The 23,159-nt window shown below is 42.5% G+C and overlaps 1 protein-coding gene across 2 annotated transcripts; it reads right to left on the reverse strand.

Moving 5' to 3' along the window:
* Positions 1-7,714: 7,714 nt before the first annotated feature.
* LOC132765247 (zinc finger protein 436-like) lies at positions 7,715-23,159 on the reverse strand. Of its 2 annotated transcripts, none has more exons than XM_067465292.1 (7): positions 23,032-23,159; positions 21,038-21,084; positions 18,362-18,444; positions 15,565-15,688; positions 14,185-14,264; positions 12,865-12,991; positions 7,715-11,577 (listed from the first exon to the last, which is right to left on the reverse strand). In XM_067465292.1, exons 1-7 carry the CDS (start codon positions 23,067-23,069, stop codon positions 10,190-10,192), a joined length of 1,887 nt encoding a protein of 628 aa, XP_067321393.1. In that variant the 5' UTR covers positions 23,070-23,159; the 3' UTR covers positions 7,715-10,189. The 2 variants fall into 2 exon arrangements, with proteins under 2 accessions (XP_067321393.1, XP_067321392.1); XM_067465291.1 differs by having other exon boundaries at positions 15,565-15,691.

Raw genomic sequence — 23,159 nt, forward strand, 5'->3', positions numbered from 1 at the left:
TTTTAATAGTTTGGTGTCGTCTTGTGTTGCACCTTCTCTCCTACTGCGTTCATGATACTGATGTATTCACAATGGGGACAAAAGTGTCGTTCAGGAGTGTCAAGCTCATTTTCACTCAGAGTCACAACAACCTTGTTGAAGGCTTTCGTGGCTGGAATAAGTGGATTGTTGTGAGTTTTCCGGGCTGTATGGCTATGTTCCAGAAGCATTCTCTCCTGACGTTTCGCCTGCATCTATAGCAGGCATCCTCAGAGGTTGTGAGGTCTTTTGGAAACTAGGAATATGGGGTTTATATATCTGTGGAAAGGCCAGGGTGGAAGAAAACTCTTTGTCTGTTTGAGGTAGGTGTGCTGGTACAGCTCCAATTCTGTTTGCTTTGCATTAAATGTTTGTTTGCAATCCCAGGCTTGGGATTTTGCAGTAGGGTGGCTTTCTGTTATAGTTTGTAATCATAGGGCAAGCCACCTGTCAATTATCGTTAGGTTCCCTGGTCCCGCCCCTTTTTGGGTTTTTGGAGGGAATAGGAGCCTTTTTGAGTTCAGTTCTCACAGAGAAGCCTTTCGCACAGGACATAAAACGAAGAGCTCCTGTAGAAAGCTTCGTTTTCTACGGCTAGGCCAGGGAGATATACAGCCTACAGCTTGGCCGGGGTTATACAGCCCTACAGTTTGGTTGGGGAGATACAGCCCACAGCTTGGCTAAGGATTTTGCAGCCTTGCAGCTCCTTTGCAGAGGGACTTCAGCCGGGCCATCACTGAAACCTGAACTCCTTCTTTTCCCCTGGAAGTCTACAAAGCTCTGCTTGGTAAGGGTCGCTCGCGGAAGCCAGACGCAGTTGGCACCGGGTGCAGGGGCTCCACGCCAACAGAGGCAAGTACAGACTGCCCAGATTAGAAGTTAAGGATTTCCCCATTAGTTAGTATACAGATACGAAGATAGTGCCTGTTCCCAGTGAACAAGATTGCAAGAGCCAATAGACTGTTAAGAAAGCTTGAAAGTACCTGTTTGCTTTCCTCAATAAAGAACTTTGTTGGACTTACTTTAAGCCTCTACAGAACTTTGTTTTGGGGAGGTCCAAGGGCCTTTAATCTGAGGCAGCCCCGGCGTCCCGTTGGGCACAAAGAATTTATGTCCTGTCTACAGTCATATGCACAGGCCCAGCTTGCGACAGCACAGTAGGTATGAATGTTTCAATTGGCCACCTTGATTAGCATTTAACGGCCTAGCAGTTTCAAGGTCTGTCTTCTTACTGCATTTTCTTACATGAAACTGAACTAAATCTGGCTACTAGTATTTAAAAAACTAAAAACCATGACGTATCAAATCTCATGTCACTCCCCAAATCCCAAAAAGAAAACAGACTGGACACCCCTGAAACATTTTTGAAAAACGAAAATCTGGAAATAATAGTAAAAGAAGCTATTATATGAAATACACAGAATGATTGAATTCAATGCACTAGCTGTGGCATGTTCAGCTTTTTCACACTACAATTACTCAATTACATCTGCCCCAAGTGTACACAGATCACTCGCATGGAACACAGGATACGACAACTCGAGGACCGTATTAAGACCCTTAAGGACATTCAGGAACTTGAGCTCTTCTTAGATACCACACACCACACTGGCCTAGACACGCGGCCCATATCACACCAACATTACGGGGAGGCTCAACAGAACAGCACCTCAGATGTGGACAACCCTCAGGCTTGGAGAAATGTCACCCTTAGAAGGACACATAGGACCCAGAAGCCTCCTCAGAATACCTCTGCTCAGCTGCAGTTACACAATAGATTCCAAATTCTCACACAACTAGCACCTGACCAAGAAACACAACATATTGGGGAAGACCAGAATGGCTTAGATACTGATCAGTGGCTCATCCTTGATCAGTGTGCGGGGGACAGCCCTGACTGGGACAACACTTCACAACATTCACACTTGCACAATCCTGCAGGTGTACCATCCCCAACCATAGACCAGGAGCAACAGGAACACATACAGGAGAACCATAGGCTCTCGGAAGAATCTCAATGGATTGTCCTTGACGAATGCACCGGGGATGTCGAGGAGGAGGACAACACTTTTCACCTACACAATTCACACCAACAGGATCACTTTTCTGGAGACCTACACACTACATTGCACAAAAGGGGCGCTGTCATTCCTGAAAGTAAACAGGTCTTGGTAGTAGGCGACTCCCTCCTTAGAGGAACGGAAGCTGTCATTTCCAGACCAGATGGGATGGCTCGAGAAATATGCTGCCTACCGGGGGCAAAAATACACCATATCACTCAGAGGCTCACCAGGCTCCTCAAGCCCTATCACCGTCCTCCCCTCATGTTGATTCATGTAGGAACCAATGATACTGCAAGGCATACGTTTCAAAAGATCACAAATGATTTTCGAGCTCTAGGAGCAATGCTAAAAGAATGTAATGTACAGGTGGTCTTTTCATCCCTCCTCCCTGTTGTAAGACACGGACCCACAAGAGCCCGAAAAATAGTACAGGTCAATGACTGGCTTAGAAAATGGTGTCAGGAGGAACGCTTTGGCTTCCTCGACCATGGCCTGCTATTCCAGGAGGATGGCCTACTGGCAAGGGATGGGGTGCATCTCACACAAGTAGGAAAACACTTTTTTGCTCACAGACTCGCAAACCTCATTAGACGCACTTTAAACTAGGTCCACCGGGGGAGGGGGACAACAGCCTTGCGAACACTACTTTACCCATAATGTCTGGGAATCGCCAGAAGGCTAAACGGAGGGCTGCACAAACACAACAAGGACCACGTACCAAAAGCACAATAATACCAATTAAACAGCTCAAGGGAAGATCCCAGGGGCTCACATGTCTTTACACTAATGCACAGAGCATGGGAAATAAACAAGACGAACTCCAACTTCTAGCACAACACCACAAATATGATATCATAGCCATCACTGAAACCTGGTGGGATGACTCCTATCGCTGGAATGTAGATATCGAGGGGTATAACCTCTTTCACAGAAACCGAACAAAGGGGAGAGGAGGCGGAGTAGCCTTATATGTCAAAAACTCTTATGCTGCACAAGAAATTCAAGACAGCAATCTGGGAAACCAGCTTGAAATCATCTGGATAAGAATCAAGGGAACTGGGACTCAAAAAGATGTCGTTGTAGGTGTCTACTACAGACCCCCAAGCCAGGAGGAAGATCTTGATGAAGTCTTCTGCCAACAGTTGACCAAACAGGCACAGAAAAGAGATGTAGTAGTCATGGGCGATTTCAACTATCCCGATATTTGCTGGAAAACAAACTCGGCCAAGAGTACAAGGTCCAACAAATTCCTCGCTTGCCTTGCAGACAATTTCATGGTCCAGAAGGTAGAAGAGGCAACAAGGGGATTGGCTACTCTTGATCTCATCCTAACAAATGCGGAGGACCTGATCGATGCGGTCGAAGTGGTAGGATCCTTAGGGGCAAGTGACCATGTGCTCCTGCAATTTGAGGTACAAAGGAAGGCCGAAACTAAGACAAGTCAAACCCGCATTTTGGACTTTAGGAGAGCTGATTTCCAAAAAATGAAGGAAACGCTGAGCAGCATTCCATGGACACAGATACTAAAAGACAAGGGAGCTACGGATGGATGGGAATTTCTCAAGAGTGAAATACTCAAGGCGCAATTGCAAACCGTGCCAACAAAGAGAAAAAATAGGACAAGTGCAAAGAAGCCAGAATGGATGTCCAAAGAACTTCTAACTGTGCTAAGACACAAAAGAGACATGCACAAGAAGTGGAAAAAGGGAGAAATCACCAAAGAAGAATTCAAACAAATAGCAAACACCTGTAGGGAAAAGGTCCGCAAGGCTAAAGCAAAAAACGAGCTCAGACTTGCCAGGGACATTAAAAACAATAAAAAGGGCTTCTATTCTTATGTCAGTAGAAAAAGGAAAAACAAGGAGGCGATAGGACCTCTTCGAGGAGAAGATGGGGCAATGCTGACAGGGGATAGGGAAAAGGCAGAACTACTTAATGCCTTCTTTGCCTCGGTCTTCTCACAAAAAGAGAGTCTTCAACCTCAGCAAGATGGAGTGGATGAGGGATTGGAGGACATCCAACCCCAAATTGGGAAAGAAGTCGTCCAGGAATACCTGGCCGCTCTTAATGAGTTCAAGTCCCCAGGGCCAGATCAACTACACCCCAGAGTATTGAAGGAACTAGCGGAAGTCATTTCGGAACCATTGGCAACCATCTTTGAGAGTTCTTGGAGAACGGGAGAAGTTCCAGCAGATTGGAGGAGGGCCAATGTGGTCCCAATCTTCAAGAAGGGAAAAAAGGACGACCCAAACAACTACCGTCCGGTCAGCCTCACGTCGATACCGGGCAAGATTCTGGAAAAGATTGTTAAGGAAGTGGTCTGCAAACACTTAGAAACAAATGCAGTCATCGCTAATAGTCAACATGGATTTATCAAAAACAAGTCATGCCAGACTAATCTGATCTCTTTCTTCGATAGAGCTACAAGCTGGGTAGATGCGGGGAATGCCGTGGATGTAGCGTACCTGGATTTCAGTAAGGCCTTCGACAAGGTCCCCCATGACCTTCTGGCAAGGAAACTAGTCCAATGTGGGCTAGGCAAAACTACGGTGAGGTGGATCTGTAATTGGTTAAGTGGACGAACACAGAGAGTGCTCACTAATGCTTCCTCTTCATCTTGGAAAGAAGTGACGAGCGGAGTGCCGCAGGGTTCCGTCCTGGGCCCGGTCCTGTTCAACATCTTTATTAATGACTTAGATGAAGGGCTAGAAGGCATGATCATCAAGTTTGCAGACGACACCAAATTGGGAGGGATAGCCAATACTCCAGAGGACAGGAGCAGAATTCAAAACGATCTTGACAGATTAGAGAGATGGGCCAAAACTAACAAAATGAAGTTCAACAGTGACAAATGCAAGATACTCCACTTTGGCAGAAAAAATGAAATGCAAAGATACAGAATGGGGGACGCCTGGCTCGAGAGCAGTACGTGTGAAAAAGATCTTGGAGTCCTCGTGGACAACAAGTTAAACATGAGCCAACAATGTGATGTGGCGGCAAAAAAAGCCAATGGGATTTTGGCCTGCATCAATAGGAGCATAGTGTCTAGATCTAAGGAAGTAATGCTACCCCTCTATTCTGCTTTGGTTAGACCACATCTGGAATATTGTGTCCAATTCTGGGCACCACAATTCAAGAGAGATGTTGACAAGCTGGAAAGTGTCCAGAGGAGGGCGACTAAAATGATCAAGGGTCTGGAGAACAAGCCCTATGAGGAGCGGCTTAGGGAACTGGGCATGTTTAGCCTGAAGAAGAGAAGGCTGAGAGGAGATATGATAGCCATGTATAAATATGTGAGAGGAAGCCACAGGGAGGAGGGAGCAAGCTTGTTTTCTGCTTCCTTGGAGACTAGGACACGGAACAATGGCTTCAAACTACAAGAGAGGAGATTCCATCTGAACATTAGGAAGAACTTCCTGACTGTGAGAGCCGTTCAGCAGTGGAACTCTCTGCCCCGGAGTGTGGTGGAGGCTCCTTCTTTGGAAGCTTTTAAGCAGAGGCTGGATGGCCATTTGTCAGGGGTGATTTGAATGCAATATTCCTGCTTCTTGGCAGGGGGTTGGACTGGATGGCCCATGAGGTCTCTTCCAACTCTATGATTCTATGATTCTATGATTAAACTTTAAAAGACTAGCACTATATAAATCTCTTTTACCTTTACCTTAGATATTAATTCTTTGAGGCGAAGATAGAAAGTACCAAATTTCTGTTGTTCTATTTTAGGTTTTTTTTATTTTTTTATTTTCTTTTTTCTCTATTCTTCTTTTAGAAATTTATTTCTTTATTTCTCACACAGAGAGTTAAAGGGACTGAGACATTGTGCAGGCTGCTAACGCTATTCTGATCATTGTGTCTGATGTCAATGGGGATGAGGGTTCTTCTGGGCCCTTGTCTGGTGCCAATGAGGATGACGGTTCTGCTGTGCCTGAGTCAAGCCCAGAAGAGTGGCCTGAGGTGTCTGATGAACCAAGTGTTTCTCCTGCAAATGCACACGGTCAAATTCCTGGGAATGGGCTACAGCAGTCTTTCTCTGAGGATGATTTGTCAGGTGCAGAATTTAATGAGGATTAACTTTGTAAACAGAGACATAGTTCACAGGTTTGATAAAGGTCAATTCGTCTGCAGGAGAAGAGATATAAGAAATCTTTATCTGGTTGTAAGAGTAAGCGAAATGCTTTCCTTTCGTTTCAAGGGCCAGGAAAGGCTTTATATTGATACCAGGGAAAGTTTCACTTTAGTCTCGGCAACACTGATACTTCATGACAATCTTGTTTCTTCAAGTGGATTTCTAGTTTCGTGTTACAAGTTTTGCCAAGTTTCTGTTTTGTTCATTGGATTTTCATGCGGTCTTGCTCTGTATCTCAGATTCTGTATCTTTGATCTAGTGTTTTTACCTTGTTACCTGAAAATTCATGGACTTTTATCTTGGAACAAAATTGCTTTGATCAGTACTATTTTTACCATTTTTACTGCTTTGCTTACATATATCCTTCAATAAACTGCTTGCTGATTTTACTAAACTGGTGTGGTGTTTAAAGACAGAGGTATTCCTGTGCTGGCATACAACATCCTGAAGAATAGAAGCCTATCCTATCTCACTACATGTAAGCTTCTGCTGATTATGGCGTTTACTCCTGGTATGTTGTAGGTTTTTTGGGCTGTATGGCCATGTTCTAGAAGCATTCGCTCCTGATTTATTTTATTTATTTGTCGTGTCAGGGCAACCAGTCAATAGTATTACATTTCTAACAGAACAAGACAAACAGACAATATACAAAATTTGCGAGTTTGGTAGTTGATTAAATGTCCTTTGACCAGTATCTGGCCACTTGAAGTGCTTCTGGTGTTGCCGCAAGAAGGTCCTCCATTGTGCATATAGCAGGGCTCAGGGTGCATTGCAGCAGGTGGTCTGTGGTCTGCTCTTCTCCACACTCGCATGTCGCGGATTTCACTTTGTAGCCCCATTTCTTAACGTTGGCTCTGCATGTTGTGGTGCCAGAGCACAGTCTGTTCAGCGCCTTCTAAGTCGCCCAGTCTTCTGTGTGCCCAGGGGGGGAGTCTCTCATTGGATATCAGCCATTGGTTGAGGTTCTGGGTTTGAGCCTGCCACTTTTGGACTCTCACTTGCTCAGGTGTTTCAGTGAGTGTCTCTGTAGATCTTAGAAAACTATTTCTTGATTTAAGTCATTGATGTGCTGGCTGATACCCAAACGGGGGATGAGTTGGAGATGTCTCTGCCTTGGTCCTTTCACTATTGGCTGCTACTTCCTGGCGGATGTCAGGTGGTGCAATACCGGCTAAGCAGTGTAATTTCTCCAGTGGTGTAGGGCGCAGACACCCTGTGATAATGCGGCATGTCTCATTAAGAGCCACATCTACTGTTTTATTGTGGTGAGATGTGTTCCACACTGGGCATGCATACTCAGCAGCAGAGTAGCACAGCGCAAGGGCAGATGTCTTCACTGTGTCTGGTTGTGATCCCCAGGCAGGCCTTTGACAATACTGATACTCTAAATTTTGGTGGAATTATCCCAACTGAAGTTTATTTTTGAGCCTAACAGCTCAGATTTCCCAACAACTGCACTATGAAACAGCACAAGACCTCACCAAAACACAAAACAAAACAACAAAAGTATTATTTATTTACTTGTTTATTTACTTTTATCCTGCTTTTCTCCCAGAGATGGGACTCAAAAGTACAATGCCTTGTTTCCTTCTTTGAGAAATATCAGTATTTAGACATAAACTTTTTGGATACGACTTTCCTTGGATTTTCAAATTGCCTTCAGTTAAAAAAAAAGGCTACACAAATGTTACGTTGCCAAAATGGTCTGGGTTATTCCGAGAAATAAAATATTTTCTATACATCCTGAGATGCGTGCGCTCTCTCTCTCTATTCTAATATTAATGGCTAGTTACAATCCCTTCTACTTTTATTCTACTGCATTACTCCTATCACCATTTTTTTTAATCTAAATTTTCTTTTCACAGTTTTGCTACAAGAAATCATTTGGGCAAAGTCAGCCTCACTTTCTGAGTCCTCTGATTTATGCACAAGTTTCACCACTTTACACAACTGACGCATTTCCATGGTTTCATCTCGTAATGTCGGCTGAATCTACACTTTATTATTGTTTTTTTATTATTATTTGCTGCATCTATATACCACTTTTCTCACCCCTGAGGGGACTCAAAGCGGTGTACAAGTACTGGCAAGATTCGATGCCAACATATATATGAAACCAAAGCATCGCAACTAAAACGATATCATAGAACTATAAATTAAACCTTAAAATCATATTAAAAATAGAACATAAACAGACATTTAAAACTCAGATATAGAATTTAAAACATCTTAATATAGCATTAAAATCGCAAAATCCAGAATCGTAATCCGAAGCCATTCCTATTGTCAATTGCGCTTATGTCCTATTCATTTCTTGTACTGCATTACTTTACTGCCAAAAGGTTTGGTTCCAGAGCCATGTCTTTACGTTTTTTTCTGAAGGCCAAGAGGGAGGACGTTGATCTAATTTCACAGGGGAGGGAGTTCCAGAGCTGAGGGGCCACCACTGAGAAGGCCCTGTCTCTCATTCCCACCAGTTGCACCTGGGAAGGAGGTTGGACCGAGAGCAGAGCCTCTCTAGAAGATCTTAATCTCCTAGATCAGTGTTTCTCAACTTTCCTAATATGACCCCCTTAATATAGTTCCTCATATTGTGGTGACCCAAACCATTAAATTATTTTTGATGTTATTTCATAACTATAATTTTGCTACTGTTATGAATCGTAATGTAAATATTTTATATGCAAGATGTATCTTCACTCACTGGACCAAATTTGGCACAAATACCTGATACACCCAAATTTGAATACTGGTGGGGTTATTGGGAATTGATTTTGTCACTTGGGAGTTGTAGTTGCTGGGATTTAAAGTTCACCTACCATCAAAGAGCATTCTGAACTCCACCAATGAGGGAATTGTACCAAACTTGACTCACGAACTCCCATAGCCTACAGAAAATACTGGGGGGGTTTGGTGGGCACTTACCTTGAGTTTTGGAGTTGTAGTTCACCTACATCCAGAGAACAGTGGACTCAAACAATTATGGATCTGGACCAAACTTGGCACAAATACTCAGTATGCCCAAATGTGAACAATGATAGAGTTTGGGGGAAATAGACCTTGACATTTGGGAGTTGTAGTTGCTGGGATTTATAGTTCACCTACAATCAATGAGCATTCTGAACCCCACCAATGATAGAATTGGGCCAAATTTTCCATATAGAACCTCAATGCCTTGAAGAGACTTGCCAGCACGAGCCTCCCTCCCGCTTCACATGCTCTTCCTCGCTCACACATGTGCACCACGCTGCCATGTGCTCTCCCCTCCCTGCTTGGAGTCTCAGAAACACCGTCCCCTTGGTTGAGAGGCCAGCTGAGGGGCTTGTCAATCACAGCTGAGGACGACTTTTGGTGGGAGGATTTGTCGGCTGTTTCCAAAATGGAAGAGAAGGACAGACAGAGAGATCTTCAGCCTTCTCTGCAAAAGGGGTTCCTAAGACTATCAGAAATACATGTATTCTGATGGTCTTTGGTGACCCCTCTGAAATCCCCTCGCGACACCCCCCCCCCCCCCGGAGTCCCGACCCCCAGGTTGAGAAACACTGATGTAGAGGACCAAGAGACTCCCAGAGAGAACATGTTAGGTACACCTATGGTCACCCTCCAGTTGAGGTTGTCCAGAAATTCTTAGAGAGGTATTCTATCGGGTAAATTGTTTTCCCCCCACTTTCAGGGGTTCTGTTTAACTAACTCCAGTGAATGTGTAAGGCCGACTGTACATTGAACTCTCATGTCAAGGAACTTTGCAACTATCATTTCCCCATATTAAGGCCATTCAATGGGTTGGGTTGTTGTAGGTTTTTCGGGCTGTATGGCCATGTTCTAGAAGCATTCTCTCCTGACGTTTTGCCTGCATCTATGGCAGGCATCCTCAGAGGTTGTGAAGTCAATGAGTTATTAGGTAAGGAAAGCTTTCTCTGTTCTTTTATACAGTTACACCCCTGCGTGAACAAAAAAAAATGAGTTTTCACTAACTCTCTTTTCATACTGCATGAAATAGTGAGACTTCTTCTCTGTGTGTCTTCTGATGCTTCCTAAGGAGCCATTTCCGACCAAAGCTCTTCCCACACTCCATACACTGGTAAGGCTTCTCCCCTGTGTGCGTTTGGTGATGCCTAGCAAGTGTCCCGCTATCACGGAAGCTCCTTCCGCATTCCATGCATGGATATGGCTTCTCCCCGGTGTGAATTCGGTCATGTTTAATAAGAGATCCACCCGTACTGAAGCTCTTCCCACATTTCACGCATTGATAGGGTTTCTCTCCTGTGTGAGTTCGATGATGCTGTGTAAGGTGTCCTTTCTGGTTGAAGCTCTTCCCACACTCCAGGCATTGGTAGGGTTTTTCCCCTGTATGAGTTCTTGAATGGATGACCAGATTCTTGTTATTAGTGTAGCTCTTTCCACACTCCGCACATTTATAGGGTTTCTCCAGCAAGAGGGTCCTTAGACGTAAAGTCAGTTTCCCACTACCACCGGGGGTATTTCCAAACTCTGTGCATTCGTATAGTTTCTCTAGGGAGTGGATTCTTTGATGATGAGTAAGTTCTGCTTTCTCCCTGAAACCCTTCCCACACTCCAGGCATTGATATGGTTTTTCTCCCGTGTGGATTCTTTGATGCCTAACACGTCTCGTATTTGTACTGAAGCTCTTTCCACACTCCACACACGTGTAAGGCTTCTCCCCTGTATGAATTCTTCGATGCAGACTAAGACTCTCACTATCGCTGAAGTTCTTTCCGCACTCCATGCACCTGTATGGTTTTTCTCCTGTGTGAGTTCTTTGGTGTCTAATAAGTTTCGCACTGATCCTGAAACTCCTTCCGCACTCTGTACATTGGTACGGTTTCTCTCCCGTGTGAATTCTCCGATGAACAGTCAGTTTCCCACCGGTACTGAATTGCTTCCCGCATTCAGCGCACTGATATGGTTTCTCTCCTGTGTGAGTTCTTCGGTGCCTAGTAAGTGTCCCACTCTGTTTGAAGCTCTTTCCACACTCCATGCAATGATACAGCTTCTCTGCTACATGAATTTCTTGATTTACGGTGAATAATTTACTATAACTCAGGTTTCTTTCATGATCCATGTACCCATGCTGCTTATCAGCAAGGTGGCTTCCCCAATTTCTTTCCACTATTGAATTATTTGGAAATATTTTCCCAAAAGTATCTTTCAAATATTCTTGTGTGTTCAGTTCAGGAATAAAAGCTTCTTGAGGACCGCAGAATTCCTTCTTTACTTTCTGATAATAATTTTGGTTGTGATTCCTTGCTCCTCCTAGAGTCCCATATAACTCTCTCCTTTCTTCATATTTGCCCATTTCCAATGATACTGCAAATGGCTTCTGAGCATTCTTGTGAGCTTGACTGTAACCTGATTAGGAATATAAAAATAAGAAAATGACATTTAGTTAGAAGTCTGAGACATAAAACTGTATTAACGGATCAAGACCGAATCCATTATCCCTATATTATTATTATTAATTATTATTAAACTTTATTTGTACCCCGCTAGCATCTCCCGAAGGACTCGATGCAGCTTACAAAGGACGAGGCCTCAACATAACAACAACATAAAACAATACAACTCAAAGCAAATCAAAAACATCAAGCAATATCAACAAAACATTACATCATAAACACAGTAAAACCAAGGCCGGGCCAAGTAGTGCGTACAGATTAAAAAGTGCTGGGTGTGATAGGTGGCATATTGTATTTCAGGGCACGTGCAATGTGCAGAGGATCTTACAACTCTAATAAAGTGCTTCTGGGACATAGTGCTGAAGTTTCCTATTCCGGGAAGGCACATCAGAACAGCCAGGTCTTCAAACTCTTCCTAAAGCCTGCCAACGTGGGTGCTAATTTGATATCTTTGGGGAGGGTGTTCCAAGGCTGTCTCTATTGTAGAATTAATGCATCTTGACACTACTTGAACCCCCATGGCTCAATGCTATAGAATCCTGGGAGTTGTAATTTAGAGAAGCCCTGGGTCGTCATGAGCTGCCGACTGTCAGCCCTGCTCACTGTTTACCTAAGCAGTCGAAAACAGTTTTAGCTGTAATTAGAGCAATTAGGTACCGCGCAAAGCGGGGAAGGTGTTTTACGACGCCATAAAGAAAGAAGATCAGAAAATGCTGGGTGACCAAAAGGAAGGAGGAACTCCTGATGGCTCTTTGTCATAGAGCAGTGGTTCTCAACCTGGGGTCCCCAGAACTTTTTGGCCTACAACTCCCAGAAATCCCAGCCAGTTTACCAGCTGTTAGGATTTCTGGGAGTTGATGGCCAAAAACATCTGGGGACCCCAGGTTGAGAACCACTGTCATAGAGGATAGAGCAACAGCACCCCCTGTGGCTGGACTCACCTTCCATGGCACCAAAAACAGCTGGACACCAGGTTTGAAACAACACACCTCCTTTCTGTTCTGTCTGTCTGTGTATTGTCTATACAAAGCAGCATTTAATGTTTGCCGTGTTTGTGTACAGTGATCCGCCCTGAGTCCCCTTCGGGGTGAGAAGGGCAGAATATAAATAAAATGTTGTTGTTGTTATTGTTATTCCCTTGAGAAAGGTAAGGAAAGGCGAGGAAAGGAAAGCCAACTTTTTTAGCAGGAAAAAAAGAAAACCTCAAAGCAAAATCAAAGGAGTGAGGAAAGCGTCTTACCCAAAGAAGCTACAATCCCAAAGTTCTCCAACATGACTTCATTGTAGAGAGATCTTTGGCCGGCATCCAGGAGATCCCATTCTTCTTTGGAGAAATACACAGCCACTTCCTCAAACGATGAGAGCCACTGGAGGGAGGAGAAACAATTTAGATAATGTCCTTAATCCAACAACAACAACAAAACTTTATCGCGGTCCATGATGAGCACAAAGTGGGGCACAAACACCCTGGGAAGGGGAAACCTACAATCAAAAAGTATTGTGTACTCTACCAATGATGGAATTGAACCAAACTTGACAGACAGACCTCCCATGACCTACAGAAAATAATGGAAGGGTTTGGTGGGCAATGACCTTGAGTTTTGGAGTTGTAGTTCACCTACATCCAGAGAGCACTGTGAACTCAAACAATGATGGATCTGGACCCAACTTGGCACAAATACTCAATATGCCTAAATGTGAACACTGGTGGAATTTGTGGAAAATAGATCTTGACATTTGGGAGTTGTAGTTGCTGGGATTTATAGTTCACCTACAATCAAAGAACATTCTGAACTCCACCAATGATGTAATTGAACCAAACTTGTCACACAGAAATCCCATGACCAACCGAAAATACTGTGTTTTCTGATGGTCTTTGGCGACCCTTCTGACACCCCCTGGTGACCCCCCCCCCTCCCAGGGATCTCGACCCCCAGGTTGAAAAAAGCTGTTATAGTGGGTACATAGGTGTCTTTTATCAGCATTTTGAGATTGTTAAATTAAATTAGGACAGCCATCGCACATGGTTTTAAAGATGGAACGGGTGTTGTCTTTGCTCATAACTTGTTAAACCTCCTGTATCTGATTGGAGGTTCTGCATTGAGTGAGTGGGATTGAAACCCATTGCTTGTTATGCCTTAATCCAGCATTCCCTCAGTGCAGCATAAATATCCATACAAAAAGTTGAGCCATATAAATAGTCAAAGGTCTATGATTTTCATTTTTAATACATATCTTGTTAAAGACCGTGAAGGATTGGATGGAAGTCACCAGTTTATTTTTTCCATATATATATATATATATATATATAATTTTATTATTTATTATTTATTTATTTATTAATGCACTTGTAGACCGCTAATATCTCAGCCTAAATCGGCGACTCATTGCGGTTTACAACACTTAAAAAACACTTAAAAACACTTCTCTCTCTCTTTTCCCCCTACTTTCTATTCACATTACTGTTCCACCACTTTACATGTATAAATAAAATATTTTCCTTCCTCCCCCCTTTGTATCCCAAATAAACATATATTTAAAAAAAATAAAAATCTGTTACCTCTGGTGACCACCTTGCAGTTCGATCAACTCTATCGCCATGAAGTGATCCACAATTGGATGGCTCTGCCATTGCCCTGCCTGTGTGGGAGACAAAAGAGACATAAAGGAGGCCATGCGAGAGACTCCTGTAAGCTATCACAAATGTATCTGATAAGTCATTTCATTGGGCAACTGCAACTTCAGTATCAAAGAAACATTTTAAAACTCTGCTAACTAAATGTATGTTTTTGGTGCAGTGGCATGTCTTTGTCCCTGGCAGTTCAAAGACATGGTTCATCACTTTAACAGCAGAGTTACCTGTATGCCATTTTTCAAGGGGTTGAAAAATGGCAAGGGGTTGACTTCTAACAATGTCATGCTTTCCTTGACTAGTGGTTTTCAAAAGGTGGTCTCCAGAGCTTCATGGAGATTCACATTTGCCAAAAGGATATTACATTTTTTTCTTTTCAGAAAAGTTATGAATGCAATTTTTCCAAAATGAAGAAAAAAGCAGTATATCTATTTATTTATTTACAATGTTTATATTCCGCCCTTCTCACCCCGCAGGGGACTCAGGGCGGATAACAATGTACATATATAGGGCAAACATTCAATGCCATAGACACACAACATATATAGACAGACACAGAGGCAATTTAACATTCCAGCTTTTCTTGAGGGTTTTCTGGCCACCAGGGGAACTGTCCCTTCACCGACCATTTCTGACACTGATGCAGTACTTCCTCATTCTTTGAATGCTTGCTGGAGATTTTTATGGCCTCATAAATTAGTTAAATTTGCCTCCCCGCATAAGCGGTACCTAAATTTCCTACTTGACAGATGCAACTGTCTTTCAGGCTGCAAAGGTTGACAGCAAACTAAACAAAGTTTGTTGGAAGCTCACTCCAACTCGGGTTGGTTTCGATCTCATGACCTTTCGGTCAGTAATGATCTTAATGCAGCTGACTCCCAGCCAGCTGCACCACATATAAACAACAACAACAATTGGTGAGGCACCAGCACCATTTGACACAGGTTTACAAAACTACAATTCCCATGATTCCATAGCGTTGAGCCATGGCAATTAAAATGGTGTCAAGCTGCATTCATTCTACAGTGTAGATCAGGCATGGGCAAACTTTGGCCCTGCAGGTGTTTTGGACTACAACTTACACAATTTGTGGAAGTTGAAGTCCAAAATACCTGGAGGGCCAAGGTTTGCCCATGCCGGGCTTCACTGTAGATGTAGATGCACCCTAGATCAGGAGTGGATCTCCTACTGCTCATTATTCACGGCTAATGGATTTCCCACCAGGCCAAAATAAGACGACTTTGTACTCCTTTTTCAAAAAATCGCCATTCTTGTTTTTCAAGTGTGCCGCATTGACTGATCCCTTACCTAGAGAGGCAACAGTCTCATAGTTCTCCCACATGACTTCTTTGTAGAGAGCCCTTTGGCCTGGATCCAGGAGAGCCCACTCTTCCGGGCTGAAAAACACTGCCACCTCCTCAAAGAACAGCAGCTGCTGAAAGAAAGACATGAATTCCTATTCAGAAATACTCTGCAGGTTTCGGTTTCTTTGTTGCATGGCATTGTTGCAAGGTTCAGAACTTCATATTACAAAATAAACAGCTTACAGTGTAGTGTTGACAGCTTTCATGGCCAGAATCACTGGGTTGTTGTGAGTTTTCCGGGCTGTATAGCCATGCTGCCAGTTTGCTACTGGGCTCAATTCAAAGTGCTGGCTTTAGCCTATAATGCCCTAAACGGTTCTGGCCCAGCCTACCTATCCGAACGCATCTCTTACTACGAACCCTCCAGGACGTTAAGATTATCTGAGAAGGCCCTGCTCTCCATCCCGTCTGCTTCGCAAGCATGCTTGGCGGGGACAAGGAACAGGGCCTTCTTTGTGGTGGCCCCCTGGCTGTGGAACTCCCTGCCCCCTCCCTCCTGACTTTTCGGAAGAGAGTAAAAACCTGGCTCTTCGAGCAAGCATTCGGAACCCCAGAATAGATAGTCAAGCTTGAGATGGAGAATGACCCACGAATGGCCAAGATGATGAAATGGATGAGGACTGGAATGAGAGGATATAGCTCTTTTTAAATAGTTATTGCACTGTCTTTTTTGTCTGAATGCACTTAATTGTTTTTGCTTTTTGAATGCATGTATTGATGGCATAGAACAGTCCCGATATGTAGACCGCCCTGAGTCGCCTGCAGGCTGATATGGGCGGGATATAAATAATGTAAACAAATAAATAACAAATGTTCCAGAAGCATTTTCTCCTGACGTTTCACCTACATCTATGGCAGGCATCCTCAGAAGTTGTGAGGTCTGTTGGAAACTAGGGCCAATTAGTTTACCGAAGTTTCCTTATTTTTACCAGGAGGCACTGTTTTATAGATTTTTTTAAAAATGTATATACCCACATATACTGGAGCATAAGCCGACCCGAATATAAATTGAGGTACCTAATTTTACCTCCAAAAAACTGGGAAAACATATTGACTCGAATATAAGCCGAGGGTGGGAAATGAAGCCACTACTGGTACATTTCAAAATAAAAATAGATAAAAATAACATTACATTAATTGAGGCATCAGTAGGTTAAGTGTTTTTGAATATTTACATAAAACTGTGATTTAAGATAAGACTGTCCAACTCTGATTAAACCATTATTCTAACCTTCTTCAATGTAAATGTGCTTACATATCCTTCCAATGATAATAGAGTAAAATAATAAATGTAATAAAAATAACATTAGAGTAAAATAATGGAAATGTAATAATAACAGTAATAATAGAGTAAAATTATACATGAAATAATAGTGTAACATAATGTAAAAGTAATAATAATAGAGTAAAATAATGTAAATGTAATAACAATAATGGAGTAAAAATATATGTAATATTAGTAATAATGGATAGAGTGAAAATAATAAATGTAATGAAAACAATAATAAAGACAGAGAAGTAATAAATGAAATAATAATAGAGTAAATAAATATAATAATAACAATAATAAGAAATAGAATAAAAGAATAAATGCAATACAAATAATAATAACAGCAAAATAATGTTAATGTAATAACAATAATAGAGTAATAATAAATGTAATAATAGTAATAATCGATAGAGTGAAAATAATAAATATAATAAAAACAATAATAAAGACAGAAAAGTAATAAATGAAATAATAATAATAGCGTAAATAAATGTAATAATAACAACAATAATAAATAGAGTAAGATAATAATGCAATAAAAATAATAACAGAGCAAAATAATGTTAATATAATAACAATAATGGAGTGGAGTAAAAAAAATAAATGTAATAATAGTAATAATCAATAGAGTGAAAATAATAAATGTAATAAAAACAATAATAAAGACAGAGAAGAAATAAATGAAATAATAGAGTAAATAAATGTAATAACAACAATAATAGAGTAAAATAATAAATGCAATAAAATAACAGAGCAAAATAATGTTAACATAATAATAATTATTATTATTATTAGAATAAAATAATAAATGTAATCAAAATAATAATAACAAAGTAAAATAATAAAAAACTTTGACTCAAATATAAGCCGAGGGGGTTTAAACCTGGTTTATACTCGAGTATATACGGTAACTTTTGTCTATTTTAATGTTGATCCTTTCGTGAAAAAAGGATCAACAAATTACACAGCCCAACAAAATATATTTTTTCTTGTCATATTTGTTTTGGACCTGTTCCTGGGGTTACTTGAGGCACTTATTCAGAAAATTAAATTATATAGGCCACATCATCTATGGTTTTATGGATATGGGGATCATATTTTTTTTCGATGGGCAAGCAAATAGCAGCTGGTAGATGCCGTATGTTCTGTATCTCAAAAACTAGAGCTGATAGGGAGAAACCAGCACCATTTTTGGAATTGGCAATTCAAATATGCCTGGGAACAGGGCTATCATCTGAGGCACCAAAATGTGTGCTGGTCAGTGTAATCATTATCTTTCCTATTCATTCACTATAGTAGAATGCAACCAAGTGGTCCTTTTTATTTATTTATCTGATTCCTCAACATCAAATCATCCAGGTGTCCCCCAGGCAATGTCCTTGCAGATGGCCAATTCTCTCACACCAGAAGCGACTTGCGGTTTCTCAAGTCTCTCATTACACGACAAAAAAAAATCTGATTCCTCACTCACCTGAGATGTCCACATGGTTGGGCTTTCTATGGGACTATGCAGAAGAGATAATCTCAAATTCTTCTCTGAAGCTGTTAGATAACCTGTGGGGATAGAAAGAAAATATAATATGGGCACACACACAGAGACTCCATAGTTTGACCTACAGAGGTTCCATGCTTAGTTCACAGGCTCCATATGCAGTGGTTCTCAACCTGTGTGTCCCCAGATGTTTTGGCCTTCAACTCCCAGAAATCCTAACATCTGGTAAACTGGCTGGGATTTCTGGGAATTGTAGGCCAAAACGCCTGGGGACCCACAGGTTGAGAACAGCTAAGGCAAACCATCTTATTTCTGGGTTGTTGTAGGTTTTTTCTCTTGACATTTCGCCTGCATCTATGGCAGGCATCCTCAGAGGTAGTGAGGTCTGTTGGAACTTCCAAGCCATTGAATGCTAATCAGGGTGATCAGCTGAAACATTCACACCTAGCCCCAGCAGACAAAAGTCCTTTGTCTCACCCTGGTCATTCCACAGATATATAAACCCATTTTTCCTACTTCCAACAGACCTCACTACCTCTGAGGATGCTTGCCATAGATGCAGGCAAAACGTCAGGAAAAAATCGCCTCCAGAACATGGCCATATAGCCCGGAAAAACCTACAACAACCCAGTGATTCCGGCCATGAAAGCCTTCGACAATACATCTTATTTCTATTCAGCACAGTTTGAGTACCCCTTATCCAAAAAGCTTGGGACCAAAAGTATTTGGGATTTGTTTTGGATTTTGGAATACCTGTATTTACACTTATTTACTTGATGTTAGAGGTGGGACCCAACTCCAAACATTAAATTCATTCATGCTTCGTATGCACACAGCTTTAAGTGTTTTGTATGTTTACTTAAATTTGAATATGTGCTTGCTGTGGATTTCAAATTGAATTGTTTTTTTTATTATTCTTGTGAACCTTTTTGCATCTCAATCAAATAGGAAATGCATGCATAAATAATAGCCTGAAAGTAATTTCATACAATATTTTTGATAAGTTTGTGATTGAAACAAAGTTTGAATACATATAAGCCCCAGAAAACAAAAGTATCATTATATCTAAGTCATCCAGGTGGACTTATTTTGGATTTTTGAGTTTTTCACATTTCAGTATTTCACATTTCAGTATTTCAAATAAAGGATGCTCAACCTATTAACTAGAGCAGTGTTTCTCAAACTTCCTAATGCCGTGACCCCTTAATACAGTTCCTCATGTTGTGGTGACCCCCAAACACTTCTTTTTCGTTGCTACTTCAAAACTTGCCTACTGTTATGAATCATAATGTAAATATCTGATATGCAGGATGTATTTTATACACTGGGCTAAATTAGGCACAAATACCCAATATGCCCAAATTTGAATACCAGTGGGGTTGGGGGGGGGGGGTTGATTTTGTCATTTGGGAGATGTAGTTGCTGGGATTTATAGTTCACCTACAATCAAAGAACATTCTGAACTCCACCAACAATGGAATTGAACCAAACTTGGCTCACAGAACTCCCATATCCAACAGAAAATAATGGAAGGTTTGATGGATATTGATCTTGAGTTTTGGGAGTTGTAGTTCACCTACATCCAGAGAGTACTGTGGATTCAAATAATGATTGATATGGACCAAACTTGGAATAATACTCAATATGCCCAAATGTGAACACTGGTGGAGTTTGGGGAAATTAGACCTTGATATTTGGGAGTTATAGTTTCTGGGATTTATAGTTCACCTACGATCAAAAAGCCCCTTGAATCCCACCAATGATAGAATTAAGCCAAACTTCCCACACAGAACCCCCATGACCAAGAGAAAATACTGAGTTTTCTGATGGTCTTTGGCGACCCCTTTGACACCCCCTTGCAACCCCTCCAGGGGTCCCGGCCCCCAGGTTGAGAAACACTGAACTAGAGCAAGGATCAGACTTTCTATATTTTCCAGCAGTGAACAACTATTTTGAAAAATATGGCATGTGTATGTTTGTAAGTTTGGGGAAGAGACAATCACTCTATCAGTATTGAGACCAACTTCCTAATCAAAACACTGCACACATTCCTATTACAATTGTTTATACTCATAACAAGATTAGTACACAGCAAACAAGATCACTATGCTGGCTTTTGCATTTGATCACACGTCAGACACTTCCCAAGTGTCTAGTAGGACTGTGTGATGTATTGGCGAATAAGGAGTGCAGATCTGAGTAGGGTGGCCTTTTGCAGCTGACAGATGGTAATTTTGTCAGTGCCGATTGTTTTTAAGAGCAGGCCAAGGTCTTTAGGCACTGCACCCAGTGTGCCAATCACCACTGCGACCACCTTTACTGGCTTGTGCCAGAGTCTTTGCAGTTCAATCTGTATTATTATTGTATTGTTGAAGGCTTTCATGGCCGGAATCACTGGGTTGTTGTAGGTTTTTGCGGGCTATATGGCCATGTTCTAGAGGCATTTTCTCCTGATATTTCACCTGCATCTATGGCAAGCATCCTCAGAGGTAAGCAAGCATCCTCACTACCTCTGAGGATGCTTGCCAAAGATGCAGGCGAAACATCAGGAGAAAATGCCTCTAGAACATGGCCATATAGCCCGCAAAAACCTACAACAACCCTGTATTATTATTATTATTAGTAGTAGTAGTAGTAGTAGTATTAGAAGCTCACTTTTCTCCAGGTTGGATTCAACTATCCATGGCTTGAAAATATTCCACCTATTAAAATAAATAAAACGCAAGAAGCAAATTGATTCTGTTATTTTATATCAGGTACATCATTTTACTACTGCAATAGGACAAGAGCCTCCACAGCAGCGAATGTGGTGTCCAACTGCATTCATTCTGGATGGACCTCCCACTTTGTACCTTGATTACATGGATCAAGTGATTTCTAAGGGTGCATTTACTCCAGGTATGAGCAAACCCAGGCACGGGGGCCGGATGCAGCCCCTTGGGTTGTTTTCTCGTGCCCTCCTCTCTCTCACCATCCTATCCTTCCTTCTCTCTTTTCTTCCTCCTTCCCTCCCTCCCTCCCTCCCTCCCTTTCTTGCCTCCCTCTTTCTCCTTCCTTCCTTCCCTCTCTTTCTCCTTCATTTCCTTTTCTTTCTTTCTTTCCTCCCTCCCGTCCCTCCCTCTTTCTCCCTCCATTTCCTTCCACCCTTTCTTCCTTCCTTCCTCCCTCTCTTCTTTCTTCCTTCCCTTTTATCATTCCTTCCTCCCCTCTTTCCTCCCTCCTTCCCTCTCTCCCTTTCCCCTTCATTCCGTCTCTTTTGTCTTTCCTTCATTCTTTTTCTTCCCTCTTTCTCCCTCCCTCTATTTCCTTTCACCCTTCCTTCCTTCCCTCTTTCCTCCCTCCCTCTCTTTTTCCTTTCTTCCTTCGTCATTCCTTCCTTCCTTCTTTCCTCCTTCCTTCCCTCTCTCCCTTTCCCCTTCATTCCTTCTCTTTTGTCTTTCCTTCTTCTCTTTTTCTTCCCTCCCTTGCCTCTTTCTCCCTCCATCCATTCCCTTCTGCCCTTTCATCCTTTCTTCCTCCTCTCTTGCCTTCCTCCATCCCTTCTTTCCATCCCTGTCTTCCATGAATCATAGAATCAAAGAGTTGGAAGAGACCTCATGGGCCATCCAGTCCAACCCCATTCTGCCAAGAAGCAGGAATATTGCATTCAAATCACCCCTGATAGATGGTCATCCAGACTCTGTTTAAAAGCCTCCAAAGAAGGAGCCTCCACCACACTCCGGGGCAGAGAGTTCCACTGCTGAACAGCTCCCACACTCAGGAAGTACCCATGACACCCATGACAGATGGCCATCCATCTGTTATGGGTGTCATGGGTACTTCCTGGATGGCCATCAAAGCACCCATGACAGATGGCCTTCCAGCCTCTGTTTAAAAGCCTCCAAAGAAGGAGCCTCCACCACACTCCGGGGCAGAGAGTTCCACTGCTGAACCGCTTTCACACTCAGGAAGTACCCATGACACCCATGACAGATGGCCATCCATCTGTCATGGGTGTCATGGGTACTTCCTGGATGGCCATCAAAGCACCCCTGACAGATGGCCATCCAGCCTCTGTTTAAAAGCTTCCAAAGGAGGAACCTCTACCACACTCCGGGGCAGAGAGTTCCACTGCTGAACGGCTCTCACAGTCAGGAAGTTCTTCCTCATGTTCAGATGGAATCTCCTCTCTTGTAGTTTGAAGCCATTGTTCTGTGTCCTAGTCTCCAGGGAAGCAGAAAACAAGCTTGCTCCCTCCTCCCTGTGGCTTCCTCTCACATATTTATACATGGCTATCATATTCCCTCTCAGCCTTCTCTTCTTCAGGCTAAACATGCCCAGCTCCTTAAGCCGCTCCTCATAGGGCTTGTTCTCCAGACCCTTTATCATTTTAGTCGCCCTCCTCTGGACACATTCCAGCTTGTCAATATCTCCCTTGAATTGTGGCGCCCAGAATTGGACACAATATTTATCCTTTCTTCCCTTTTGTCTTTCTTTCCTTCTCTCTTTCCTCCCTCCCTCTCTTCCCTCCCACCCTTCCCTCCTTCCTTCCACCTTTCCCTCTTTCTCCTTCCTTCCCTTTTGTCATTCCTTCCTTCCCTCTTCCCTCCCTACTTCCAAGAGGAGGGACTGCTTGTGGCTTCCCTTTTCCTCCACTGCTTCTGCCTTACCTCCTCTCCTCTCCAGCAATCGCTCTCCAAAAGACCATTTCCTCCCTTCCTAAAAGCCAAAGGCAAATGGGAGTGCTTGGCTTAGCCTCCTCTGCCTTGCACACTTCCTGCCTCTCCAGCAAACTCTG

This window comes from Anolis sagrei, chromosome 2, assembly GCF_037176765.1.
Source record: "Anolis sagrei isolate rAnoSag1 chromosome 2, rAnoSag1.mat, whole genome shotgun sequence".
In the NCBI taxonomy this organism is placed as follows: domain Eukaryota; kingdom Metazoa; phylum Chordata; class Lepidosauria; order Squamata; family Dactyloidae; genus Anolis; species Anolis sagrei.

Excerpts from the sequence above, each read along its gene's own strand:
- LOC132765247 (XM_067465291.1), bottom strand. The coding sequence starts at position 23,069 with ATGGTCTTTTGGAGAGCGATTGCTGGAGAGGAGAGGAG. Across the intron at positions 14,265-15,564 it reads TGAGACTGTTGCCTCTCTAG|GCAGGGCAATGGCAGAGCCA; the intron begins GTAAGGGATCAG and ends TCTCCCACACAG. Across the intron at positions 12,992-14,184 it reads CTGCAAGGTGGTCACCAGAG|TGGCTCTCATCGTTTGAGGA; the intron begins GTAACAGATTTT and ends TCCTCCCTCCAG.